A 12,111-nucleotide genomic window follows, 5' to 3' on the forward strand; every position below is an offset into this window, starting at 1 on the left:
GCCACCCCGGGGATGTGGACGCTTGAGCACCCGTTTTTCGGCAGGCTCCATCGCCGGGTTGAGCCCTGAGGCCGCAGGGCCCTTCCTGCAGCCACCCCGGGGATGGGGACGCTTGAGCACCCGTTTTTCGGCAGGCTCCATCTCCGGGTTGAGCCCTGAGGCCACAGGGCCCTTCCCGCAGCCACCCCAGGGATGGGGATGCTTGAGCACCCATTTTCGGCAGCAAAAGCAAAGGAAGAGGCTGTTCCGGTGCGGTGCCGGCGCTGGACGGCGGGTCCGTTCCGCTTCGCCGCTGCCGGCAGATCCACGCTGGGCCGTTTGGGGCAGGATCTGCCTCATGGCCCCGACCGGCTGGTTCATCTGCTCCGTACATTTCAGAGCCGGGCCAGCACTTTCCTCCGGAGCGTTGGTGACTGTTTTTCACCGCACCAAAATCGCTGTTTACATGGTATAACTCGACCTAGCGTCGACTCCATTCATTATCGGGGGGGCTCCTATCCTATCCGTAGCGAACCCAGCGATGTCCTGTAGCTCAGGAGCATCCACAAAGATCCCAAAGCCTTTGAGAAACACAGCGGTTGCCTCTTGTCCCGCAACCCACGCACCCGCTGCCGGGGTGGGACGAAACAGCCGCTTACCAGCATTCCTTCAGCAAAGCCATGCAATAGGTTAGGACAGGAAGCAAAGACAGTTCTCATTGGGTTTCTGCGTTTAGCACTGTGAATCAGCGATCACGGGACCCTCCTCAGGTTTCGGGAAGCAGGGCACGATGTCTCCCGCGCTTTCGGAGGGGTTCGTGCTCGGTGGAATCAAGCGCCTGGTCCTTCCTCGCAGGGGCGGCGAGGCAGCCTGTTTGCTCTTTCATTTGTTTTGTTTTACCTCATTTCTTTCGTTTCGATACTTGAAGAGTCAGTGATTGACGTCGTACGGTGATGCCCTGGACTGGAAAGTGGATGCACTTTATAGTAACTTGTGTATTAATAGTGGGGTCCCATCCTGGCTCTGTCTGCACCGGCAGGAGCAGAGCCAGGATGGGCTGGTTCTTCCAATAACCTTTCTAGGATGTTAGGGAGCAATCTCTGTATTTCATTGTGCATTTTCACATACTATAAGCACCCGAATGCACGTTCTGCTGTCAGTTCGATGGAAAATTCAGCCGTAATTGGTGCTGGGGGGATTTCAGTTCTGCTGAACCACGGGCAGGTCCTCCCGTGGAACTCCCCGTTTCACTGGGGTTACTCTGCTGGAATCCGAAGCCGTTTCAACCTACGCTCCAGCATCACTTCAGGGCTGCTAATGGAGCCGATTGAAAGTCACCCCCAGTAAAGCGACACTAATGTCAAATCTGGAGTTGTTCCACCGCACGATAAAAAATGAAGTCGCGGTGGCACCGGTTTACCGGGCGGCTGACGGTAGAATGTGCTTTCAGGTTTGCGATGATGCTTTTGAAGTAACTTGCAGAGAAAGAGAATGACGAGACAGAGCAGCGCTCGGTGGCCTCGGAGATCACGTCTCTGCTCCCAAAGCTGGGACGCAGAGACGCGGTCACAGGCCATCTGGGAAACATTTTCCCTTACGAATCCCGGTCGAGATAACTGTAAGAAAATCAAAATCAGGAGCTAGATCCTGGTTTGCAATTGAGGATTCGCTCCTGAGTTCAAAGCAGCGTGAAGCAAACGTGAAAGGCGGTGGGATGCGGGGAGCGAGTGGATCCCAAAGCGGTGGGTCCGCTGGGCTGTGAAACCCCCATGGCTGCGCCATCGGAGCCTTCGGGGCCGCAGGGCTGTGCCCGGTTCAAATCCAGGCTCCGCTTATGCCGCTGGGCTTTCCCACTTAAGACGTGAGCTCAAGCAAACCCCAACCCACCGCGGCCCATCGATGCGGGTGATACATCCCCCGCGCCACCCTTCACGACTTTGGCTTGACCGGCGTTGCGTTCGCTCTCGTCCTGGCTCGGAACCGCTGTCCAAGTTCGCGTGTATCCGCTTTCCCGGCGCCGTCCCACGGTCCTGCTCCACGGTACCGCCAAGCTCGTGCTGAGCCAGCAGCCACAGAGTTGCCCGCTTGTAGCCCGACTGTGTGGCCCCTCCGTTTCAACTCCATCCCCTATTATGTTGTGTTGGCTTTCTTATTTTGCTTTTAACGTCATAGGAAACCTGTAGTCGGGATTGTTACTATTGGAAACTGATCACAATGTTCCATCCAGGTATTTTCGTCTCTCCGGCGTTACGCAAAAACACAAAATAAAGGCCTGAGAGAGAGATATAACCGAACATAGAAGTAGAGTTAGGCTCGTTGTCTGAGTTTTGAGGCATATAGTATAAGGGGAGAAGGAAAAAAAGTTAAAATAAAATAAAAAATTAAAATAATGATGTTGCACAACTTGTAGAAAACAAAGAAGGGAAAGGGTTAATGTATTAAATGTGCTAAATTACATTAAGAACTTAATTTTATTAAAGTATTATTACTTAAGAAACTTGGTGTCTGCTCTTGGTTTCTGTCCATGCTGTAGGGTTGCCAGGAGCAGTAGTTGGGATGGGGACCATAACCTGGTACCGTCATGAGTGTCTCGTGCCTTTGAGAACACTTCTGAGGGTTAATTAAGGGTTAATTAAAGCAAAGGAACTGAATTTGCAAGACTGGCATCTCCCATGCAGCCGCTGCTACTCCCAGTCCTGCCAGCAGCACCGTCCCCGGTCCCTGAGCCTCGTGTGCGGCCTGGGCCATGTGTCACCCTTCCCGCTGCTTCATTCCAGTGGAAATCCTTTAAAAGCCGGAAAACTTGGAACAAAACTGAGCTGAAGGTGTCTCCGTGAGCCTAAACAAGCTCGTCACCCCACGTGTCCGTGTCAGCGCTTGGTGGGATGGCAAATCTGAGCCACGAAGATGATGGAGTGGAGCATCTCCCGTGTGAGGAAAGGCTGAGGGAGCTGGGGCTCTGGAGCTGGACAAGAGGAGCCTGAGGGGGGACTCATTGCTGGGGATCAAGATGGAAAGGGGCAGTGTCAGGAGGATGGAGCCAGGCTCTTCTGGTGACAACCAGGGACAGGACAAGGGGCAATGGGTGCAAACTGCAACACAGGAGGTTCCGCTGGAAGATGAGAAGCAACTTGTTGGGGTGAGGGTGGCAGAGCCTGGCCCAGGCTGCCCAGGGGGTTGTGGAGTCTCCTTCTGTGCAGACATTCCAACCCGCCTGGACACCTTCCTGTGTAACCTCATCTGGGTGTTCCTGCTCCATGGGGGGATTGCACTGGATGGGCTTTCCAGGGCCCTGCAACCTCTGACATTCTGGGGTTCTGTGGTCTATTGGCCACGAGCCCCAAGGACCACTTGGCTCAACACGTCCCCTTGCAGGGCTGGGAGCAGGATCCTTAATCCCCACCCCCTCGGCACCCCCCTGACGGGCTGACATCACCTCTTGGCGCCGCGTCTCGGTGCGGGCAGATGGTGCGGGAGGAGGCGGCCGCTCTCCGCGGGGCTGCACGGCGCTGTGCCCCTGCCAGCTGGTGTGGGCACAGGCTGGTTGGAACTGTCACACGCCGGGGACAACCTCTAACCATGATGTCGTGGGTTAACCCAAGCTGGCAACACAACCACGCAGCCGCTCGCTTACCCACTCCCCAACCCTTAAATAGGGGAGAGAATCCAAAGGGAAGGGAGAGACTTGGACTGAGATAAACACAGTTTAATAAAATAACAAAATACTAATACACTACTAGTACATATCTACATAAAACAGAAATAAAAGGTAGTCAAGGCAATTCCTCATGAACATGCTGAGCAGCCAGTCCCAGGAAACGGCACCTGGTCCCACAGCCCATCCCAGAGAGAGAAAAGAGGGAAAGAGGCAGAAACATCCCGCACCAAAACCTCCCCCAGCTGCACCAAAAGAGCGAAGGAATAAAACCAACACGTGCAAGAGAAAGCGGCCAAGAAAACGAGCAGAAGACCCAACTCTCCTGATATCTGGAGCACAACACTAATGGGCTGGAACACTCTGGTTGCTCAGTGTGGGTGTCAGTCCAGCTCTGTCCGTCCATCCCCTTCCTCGCTGCCTCACCCCTGTGGGCAGAGCTCAGAGTGTCCTTGGCTCTCAGAGCAGAGCAATTAAACACATTAACTGTGCTGGGCTGGTATCTCTTGTTCTCAGACTAAGTCCAAATAACGAGCGATGGGAAAGGAAGGTTTGTAACTGCATGAGGAAAATTAACCTGTTTTCAGTCAAACCAGCACACACGGTCAGACGCCCCAAGGCCAGACCCACAGATCCTGCCGGCACAGCACAGCGAGATACGGTGAATGGGGGCAGCCATGGAGAGACACAGACCCCCCCAAACCCTATCCTGCAATGGGGGACACGCTCCCAGCACTGGGGGGAATGGGGAGGGCCAGGCTCTCCCAGGAAGGCCAGCACAGCACCTGCACCCATCTTGATTGACACCTGCCAGTCACCCTGAGAGTGGCCCGGCGCTCAGCCCAGTCTGTCCCAGTATCTTGGGTGATGTCCCCTCTGGGAAGACCCGCTGTCCCCAGGCAGGGGATGGGGCCGCTGTCACCCCGTGGGTGCAGCAGCCGCTCCATCTAGTGGCAGCTGTGTCCCCACGCCGTCACCAGCCTTGAGTGACATAGACCAGAGCGGAGTGGGTGCAAGTCGGGCCAAGGTGACAGGGCGGCTCCTGCGCTGGTACCGGCCACCACGCAGCAAGGACCAAGCACCCACCATACGCCACCCATGGGACTCCCTTGTCACCCCCTCAAAGGACACAACCCCTGGTCTCTGCTCCAGCCCCCGTGCAGCTTTTCCCTCTGTGGGGGCTCCTGGCATGAAAAGTGGGTCCTTCCAGGGACAAGGAGGGAGTGACCCCCAGAACCCACCCTGGGGGGTCCCCCCCAGCACCCATAGGTGCAGCCAGCCCTCGTGGTGAAGGGGCAGGGCTGGGTGCACCCACTGTGCTGCTTCTCGCTTCACCAGAGAAGGGTGCAGCTGGTGCCCCCACCCCACCCGAGAGCTGCACCCAGGGGTGCTGCTGGAATGCCACACCAAACAAGGGAGTGAGGACGTTTGGGCTTGCTCAGTGCCACCCAAGTCACCCCGTGACTGCGCCTTCGGGGCTAAAGGAAGCAATGACATGAGGGGAGGGCATGTCCCAACCATGGGGTGAGGCCCTGATGCTTCACTCCCCCCCCCCAGTTTGTGTAGGTCCTACATAAACACAGCAACACACAGGCACCCAAGAGCAGCCATGCCCAGGCAGCCACCAGCCAACCGTGCCCTGGGGGGCTGCGGTGGGGGTGGGAAACATGATGGCCCCACATGCTGGGTGCTGGGGGTGCCGGGGCAGGGACACCCTGGATCAGATGTTCTGGCAGCACGGCGCCTGCCTGCCCTCCTGCTGCGTGGGCAGCACCCGGATGGGCTCGATGGTGGTGGCGGGGCCGAACTCCGACTCTGGCTGCCCAGCCATTTGCCTCTGCGACACGATGCGGTAGATCTCTGCCAGCAGAGAGAGAACAGAGGAAAAAGATATACATTTAAATCATAGAATCATAGAATGCTACGGAGAGGAAGGGCCCTGGAAAGCTCACCCAGTGCAATCCCCCCGGAGCAGGAACACCCAGATGAGGTTACACAGGAAGGTGTCCAGGCGGGTTGGAATGTCTGCAGAGAAGGAGACTCCACAACCCCCTGGGCAGCCTGGGCCAGGCTCTGCCACCCTCACCCCAACAAGTTGCTTCTCATCTTCCAGCGGAACCTCCTGTGTTGCACTTTGCACCCATTGCCCCTTGTCCTGTCCCTGGTTGTCACCAGAAGAGCCTGGCTCCATCCTCCTGACACTGCCCCTTTCCATCTTGATCCCCAGCAATGAGTCCCCCCTCAGGCTCCTCTTGTCCAGCTCCAGAGCCCCAGCTCCCTCAGCCTTTCCTCACACGGGAGATGCTCCACTCCCTCCAGCATCTTGGTGGCTGCGCTGGACTCTCTCCAGCAGTTCCCTGTCCTGCTGGAACTGAGGGGCCACAGCTGGACACAAGATTCCAGGTGTGGTCTCCCCAGGGCAGAGCAGAGGGGCAGGAGAACCTCTCTGACCTACTGACCACCCCCTTCTAACCCACCCCAGGTCCCATTGGCTTCCTGGCCACAAGGGCCCAGTGCTGGCTCATGGTCCCCCTGCTGTCCCCAGGACCCCCAGCTCCCTTTTCACTGCTCCAACAGCTCATTCCCAACTTACACTGGAACCTGGGCTTGTTCTGCCCACACTCAAGACTCTACACTTGCCCTTGTTCTATTTCATCACATTTCTCCCGCCCAGCTCTCCAGCCTGTCCAGGTCTCTGATGGCAGCACAGCTTCCAGTGTCACCCACTCCTCCCAGCTTGGTGTCACCAGCAAACTCGCTGTCACTCTATTCCCTCATCCAAGTCATTGATGAATATATCGAATAGTGCTGGTCCCAGCACCGACCCCTGAGGCACTGCACTGGATACAGGCCCCATCTGGACTCTGCCCCATTGACCACGACTTAATGTATATTTCAGTGGAGGAGCTGCCCGCTCCCAGAACATACATCTCAAGGGGTGCAAATGCCAACACCGCCCCATCCAGGCTAGCAGGATTTCACCCCAGAATGTACAACCAGGGTCCTCAACGGGGAACCCACCTCCGTCCCCCCTTTTCCTGGTTGCCCCTTACCCGAGAGAATGCTGTGGAAAGCCGTCTCCACATTGGTGGAGTCCAGAGCAGACGTCTCCAGGAAGGACAAACCGTTCTTCTCTGCAAGGACAGAGCGAGCTCAGGCAGGTGCCACCAGCTGCATGTCCCTCGAGGTGGGACAGCACGGGGCACATACCTGCGAAGCTCCGGGCCTCGTCGGTGGGCACGGCCCGCAGGTGCCGCAGGTCGCTCTTGTTGCCCACCAGCATGATGACGATGTTGGCGTCCGCGTGGTCCTGCAGCTCCTTCAGCCAGCGCTCGGCGTTCTCGTACGTCAGGTACTTGGCGATGTCGTAGACCAGCAGAGCTCCCACCGCCCCCCGATAGTAGCTGGGGACAGCAAGGGGACACGGTCACAGCGCGGCCCCCGGCGAGGGAGGCGTGCGGGGAGCAAGGGAACTCACGCCGAGGTGATGGCCCGGTACCGCTCCTGCCCGGCCGTGTCCCAGATCTGAGCCTTCACCGTCTTGTTGTCCACCTGGATGCTCCTCGTGGCAAACTCCACCCCAATGGTGCTCTTGCTCTCCAGGTTGAACTCGTTGCGGGTGAAGCGGGAGAGCAGGTTGCTCTTCCCCACCCCAGAGTCCCCGATGAGCACAACTGGGGGGACACAAGCACAGTGTCAGCCCCCCCGGGACACCCAGCAGAGGCATTTGCATCCGGAAACACCGACCATCCCGGCAAAGCCGCTGCCCAACTCGGGAAGGGTGGGGGGTCCCCAGCTGTGCCCCCAACCAAACCCACCTCCACTTGCTGCGTGGGGGGCTGCGATGGCAAACTGCACTCAGGGAGCAGGACCAGCACGCCCTGCTCATCCCCACGGCACCGCAGCCGCCTCTAAATACACCTCAATAAACCCCTGTCTGGAATGTTCCGTGGGTTTCTGTCCCAGCACCGGTGACAGGAAGGTGCAGTATGCACCTACGTACCCAAACAGGCAGAAAACCAGAGCCAGGAGCTGCGGAAACAGCCCGGCCAGAGAGGCCAAGCAGAACGGGGCTCCTATTTCCAGCCCAAGCTCCAGCCCCGGGGGCACACGAGAGGACTGAAAGACCCCGGCGAAAAGGAAGCAGCATCCTCGTCTACTGCTGTTGTCCAGCCCTGAGCATGAGTGGGGAAATCGCTGGGTGTGGATCAGCAAAATGCACTTTCTGCTTGTCCCACACCTGGCTGGTTCCTGTGAAATCTGGTGGAACAGGCTCCGGGGAGGTTTTATCACGCAGCTCCCCTATCAAGTTTGTTGAGTTTATGACTCAACAGGTTCTGATTTCCTTTTGTTTGTTTAATTCCCCTCGCTGCCGATTCTGTTCGTTCTCCGGGTGCACTCCAACTTCACTTGACCCACCCTCTTGGAACCAAGCTTGGGGGGCACTTCTCCCTCCCGGGATCTGCCAGCAGCAGGACTGAGACCCCAACCACGCAGCGACCGCGCTGGGGACAAAGCCGGAGCAGCAACACCGAGCGAGGGACCACCGGCTGTGCCGCACGGCCACGCTCGTCCTCAGGGCTGCAAAACACCCCATGGATACGCAGCAAGATGCATCTGCGCTCATCAAAGGCTCAGCAGCCACCGTCCTCCAAGGAGGTTGCTCCATGTCCTTCCCCGTCAGCTCCAGCTCGTAGGAACTCGGCTGCCTTGCCTGGGCCACCCAAACCCCCGTCGCAGGGCAGGCAGTGCAGTGTTGCTCCATGGAGCCCGGTAGCGTGCGGAGCAGCTCCCCGGGGTCACCAACAGTAGCCAAAAGGCACCAGAGCCTCACCAGCCACCAAGGGAGGGAAGGGTGGCTCCTCCAAGCAGCACCCAAAGTCACCGGATGCTACATGAAGGCCCAAGAGGACCATGGCAGCCTGGACTACCCTGCACGAATGGGTAGAAAACAGGCTGGTGATGAGCCGGGTTCGTTAAGGCCGAGCCTCACCACTTTGATCTGGGCTTGATGTTTAATCAATGGGAAGCTGTTGCTTCCACCAGCTCGACCGCCACGTCCATCCCTGTCCCGGCAGCGCCGTGCTCTCGCTGGCACCACCAAAGCACCTCCGTGGGCTGGGGACAGGAGGGCAGCGCCGCTGGCACCTCAGAGCCCCACCCGCCATAAACCAGCACTAAGTACAGCGGAGGGAAACTGAGGCACGAGCGTGTCGCGCTGCATCACCGCTGCAGCCAGCAAGAAAAGGGTTCGTAGGGGAAAGCCTTGGGAAACCAGGCTGAGGAGGGAGAGAGGAGCAAGACCACCCCCTGCCAGGCACACAGCGACCCTGCGCGGGTCCCCACGGGCACCGCATGCTCCAGGGGACTCGAGCAGCATCCTCCACCCCACACAAAAGCATTTATCACGCTCAGTCCTCACTGAACGTGCAGCATGAGCCAGTTAAAGCAGAGATCACAACCCCACGAGTGCTGGTGGAGCATCCTCCACACACCACGTCCCAGCGCAGAGCGGGGATGGGAATGCCAGGAGCTCCGCACCGGAGCCCCGGGGAAGGTCCATGGAGCAGCAGCGCCCAGGGCCATCTCTCATCTCTCCCAAGACCTCCAGCAGCACCGGGGGCTTTCCCCAAAGCGCAGCTGGGATCCACATCATTCCTGGCAACGTGAGAAGGCGGCTGGTGCTCCCACCTCGGTGGAAATCAGGATGAGGCCGCGTCAAGCAGCAACCATCCTGTTTCTCAGGGGTAGAAGCTGTTCTCGGCAGGGCCGTCCAACCCCAGACGGCACAGGCCCTAAAAATCGCATCTCCCTTGGACTTCAGGAGGGGTGAGCACACCTTGTGCTCAAAACGGAGCTTTCTGGTCATTCTAAGGACCCCAAAGACCACCAGGAGACTGAGGAAGGGGATGCAGAGCTGCTCTCAGCCCTGGACCCCAGGGAGGGGACGGCGCAGCGGGAGGACCCTGCGCCACGACCACCACGGAGCCGCATGGCTGCCATGGCACCAGCTAGAGGAGTCCCTGCCCAGCCACCTCACCCCAAGGCATCAGCGTTTCCCCTTGTCGGGTCCCGAATAGCTCCGGAGAGGAGGATTTTCCCGAGCAGGGGCCAGGGATGTGCGAGGGGCCGGATGGCAGTGGCTGGAATCACTGGGATCACTCGGGTCCTTTCCGGCAGCGCTGACTCACCGCGGCCAACGGGTGATCTCACTCCCTGGCTTTTATTGCTCGGGAGGTTGTGACATTGCCAAGCCGTCCCCTGGCTTCACCCGGCACAAGGGTAGCGCCACCGTCACCGGGAGAGCCGGTGCGTGCAGGGGGTGGCAGCTCAGAGAGAGGCGCTCCATGGGTTCCTACAGCCGGGAAAAGCAGCGTTGCACCGTCAGGGTCGCAGCCCTGTCCCCTTCGCACGCTGGAGGGGTCACACCGTGACCAGCACCGCGGAGGACAAACTGGCCCCTTCTCCTGGGTGCAGCCGGGGGAGCAGATCAGCTTTTCCCCTTGGAAATCTGCTCTCTCGGCTCCAGAACTGCACTCTGAGCCCAGCCAGGGGGGAGCACCCGAACCAGAGACCGACACAGCACCCACAGGGCAGCTCCCCCAGCACCCTGCCCCAGCCACCCTGGGGTGCTGCACCCCGCTGAGGGCTCCAGACTCCTCCCACAGCACTAACGAGCTACTTTAATTACCACCAGGGCCACAAACAGTCACCAGCACCCAGACCAGCACTAAGCAAACCCCCAGACCGCTGGCAGTATTTCAGCTCCACCCTACAGCCCCAGCACCACCGGTACCCCCTACCGCTCTGCCCAGCGCCCCAACAAGCACTGGGACTGTCTGTTATCTCCCTGCACAAGCCACAGCATCCAGCTCTACCCAAGGGTGCTGCATGGGGACAGCACCACCCACCCAGGGCTGAAACGGGCCCTGCTCATTGCAGGCTGGGCCAGGGCAGGACACCCACCTTTGAACAGGTAGTCGTACTCGTCATCCTTGCCCCGCATCTCGCTCAGCCCCGCTCGCACTGGGCCAACTGGGATTTCCGGGCCTTATCCAGCCCCGGCAAGAACCGTCCCCTGCGCACCCATTGGCGGCCACAGCCCTTCCTCCTCCGCACCCATTGGTGGCTAGGGCTGCCCGTCACCAGCCAGGTGTGCTCACCTGTGCCAGGTAAGGCGGGGGGGGGGGCAGGAATTTAGGTGGAGAGAGGTTCTCCTGCCCCTCTGCTCTGCCCTGGGGAGACCACACCTGGAATCTTGTGTCCAGCTGTGGCCCCTCAGCTCCAGCAGGACAGGGAACTGCTGGAGAGAGTCCAGCGCAGCCACCAAGATGCTGGAGGGAGTGGAGCATCTCCCGTGTGAGGAAAGGCTGAGGGAGCTGGGGCTCTGGAGCTGGACAAGAGGAGCCTGAGGGGGGACTCATTGCTGGGGATCAAGATGGAAAGGGGCAGTGTCAGGAGGATGGAGCCAGGCTCTTGTGGTGACAACCAGGGACAGGACAAGGGGCAATGGGTGCAAACTGCAACACAGGAGGTTCCGCTGGAAGATGAGAAGCAACTTGTTGGGGTGAGGGTGGCAGAGCCTGGCCCAGGCTGCCCAGGGGGTTGTGGAGTCTCCTTCTGTGCAGACATTCCAACCCGCCTGGACACCTTCCTGTGTAACCTCATCTGGGTGTTCCTGCTCCATGGGGGGATTGCACTGGATGGGCTTTCCAGGGCCCTTCAACCCTGACATTCTGGGGTTCTGTGAATGCAGCTGCTCCCACAGCTGGTTGGGACAGGACAGGCCCCGTCTCTTAGAGGTGGCAGCAGCCGGTTGTCCCCAAGGCCCCGGGTGAGGGCTCCGGTACCTGCTCAGCGCTGTTGCGCCTTCCCCAGTGCTCTGGGGTGCACGACACTCGATTGTCCCCATGCAAGACACCGCACAGCAGCAGGGAGAAGCCACGGCTGTGCCACCAGTGGGGACAGTCATGGCCAGCTGTCCACTATGAGCCACCAAAGGTGTGGGGACATGCAAGGGGGTGCAGAGAGACCACAGCACGGGACGGCAAGCACGCAGGAATTCCAGCTCAGCAAACCTGCCGTTTCGTAAGACCTTTAATGGTTGCGTCACCGCCGTGCCGGACACACAGCACCAAACCCTGACGGGAGGGACTTTCACTGGGTCCTGTTGTCACGCTTGTCCCATGTCTGGGATGGGGACAAAGCTGTGCCAAGGGCTGAGCTCCTTAGGGCTTGGGGTGAGCCTAGAGCAGTCCCTGGTGGGGACAGAGAGCTGTGGGGACAGCAGCATCCTCAGTGCCTGGCACAGGGTGGCCCTGCAGGAGCAACCCCAGGGTCAGCTGCAGGCAGCGCAGCTCCCATCATGGGCACAATCCTGGCCAGAACATTCCGGCTGCACCGCGGGGGTGTCCCGGTCCTCTGCAAGTCCAGGGGGGGCTGGGAGCCCAACACAAATGAAGCAGACAGAGCAGGGC

General features: G+C 59.3%; 1 protein-coding gene across 3 annotated transcripts; it reads right to left on the bottom strand.

Annotated features, from left to right (window-relative positions):
* Nucleotides 1-2,069: 2,069 nt before the first annotated feature.
* On the bottom strand, nt 2,070-10,755 carry LOC102092026 (ras-related protein Rab-11A-like). 3 transcript variants are annotated; one of them, XM_065043273.1, is made up of 5 exons: nt 10,601-10,755; nt 7,113-7,308; nt 6,845-7,038; nt 6,688-6,768; nt 2,070-2,251 (listed from the first exon to the last, which is right to left on the bottom strand). In XM_065043273.1, the coding sequence occupies exons 1-5, from the start codon at nt 10,638-10,640 to the stop codon at nt 2,175-2,177; spliced, it is 588 nt and encodes a 195-aa protein (XP_064899345.1). In that variant the 5' UTR covers nt 10,641-10,755; the 3' UTR covers nt 2,070-2,174. The 3 variants fall into 3 exon arrangements, with proteins under 3 accessions (XP_064899345.1, XP_013226994.3, XP_064899344.1); XM_013371540.3 differs by lacking the exon at nt 2,070-2,251 and adding an exon at nt 3,671-5,494 and having other exon boundaries at nt 10,601-10,754; XM_065043272.1 differs by lacking the exons at nt 2,070-2,251; nt 10,601-10,755 and adding exons at nt 3,671-5,494; nt 9,675-9,699.
* Nucleotides 10,756-12,111: the final 1,356 nt, after the last annotated feature.

The sequence above is a fragment of the Columba livia genome, chromosome 28 (assembly GCF_036013475.1).
Source record: "Columba livia isolate bColLiv1 breed racing homer chromosome 28, bColLiv1.pat.W.v2, whole genome shotgun sequence".
NCBI lineage: Eukaryota > Metazoa > Chordata > Aves > Columbiformes > Columbidae > Columba > Columba livia.

What these genes read in the sequence shown, in the direction of transcription:
- LOC102092026 (XM_013371540.3), bottom strand. Translation starts at nt 10,640, where the DNA reads ATGCGGGGCAAGGATGACGAGTACGACTACCTGTTCAAAG. An exon ending in TACCGGGCCATCACCTCGGC is followed by an intron (nt 7,039 to 7,112) that starts GTGAGTTCCCTT and finishes TGCTGTCCCCAG; the next exon opens with CTACTATCGGGGGGCGGTGG. An exon ending in TTTCCACAGCATTCTCTCGG is followed by an intron (nt 5,495 to 6,687) that starts GTAAGGGGCAAC and finishes CTCTGCTGGCAG; the next exon opens with AGATCTACCGCATCGTGTCG.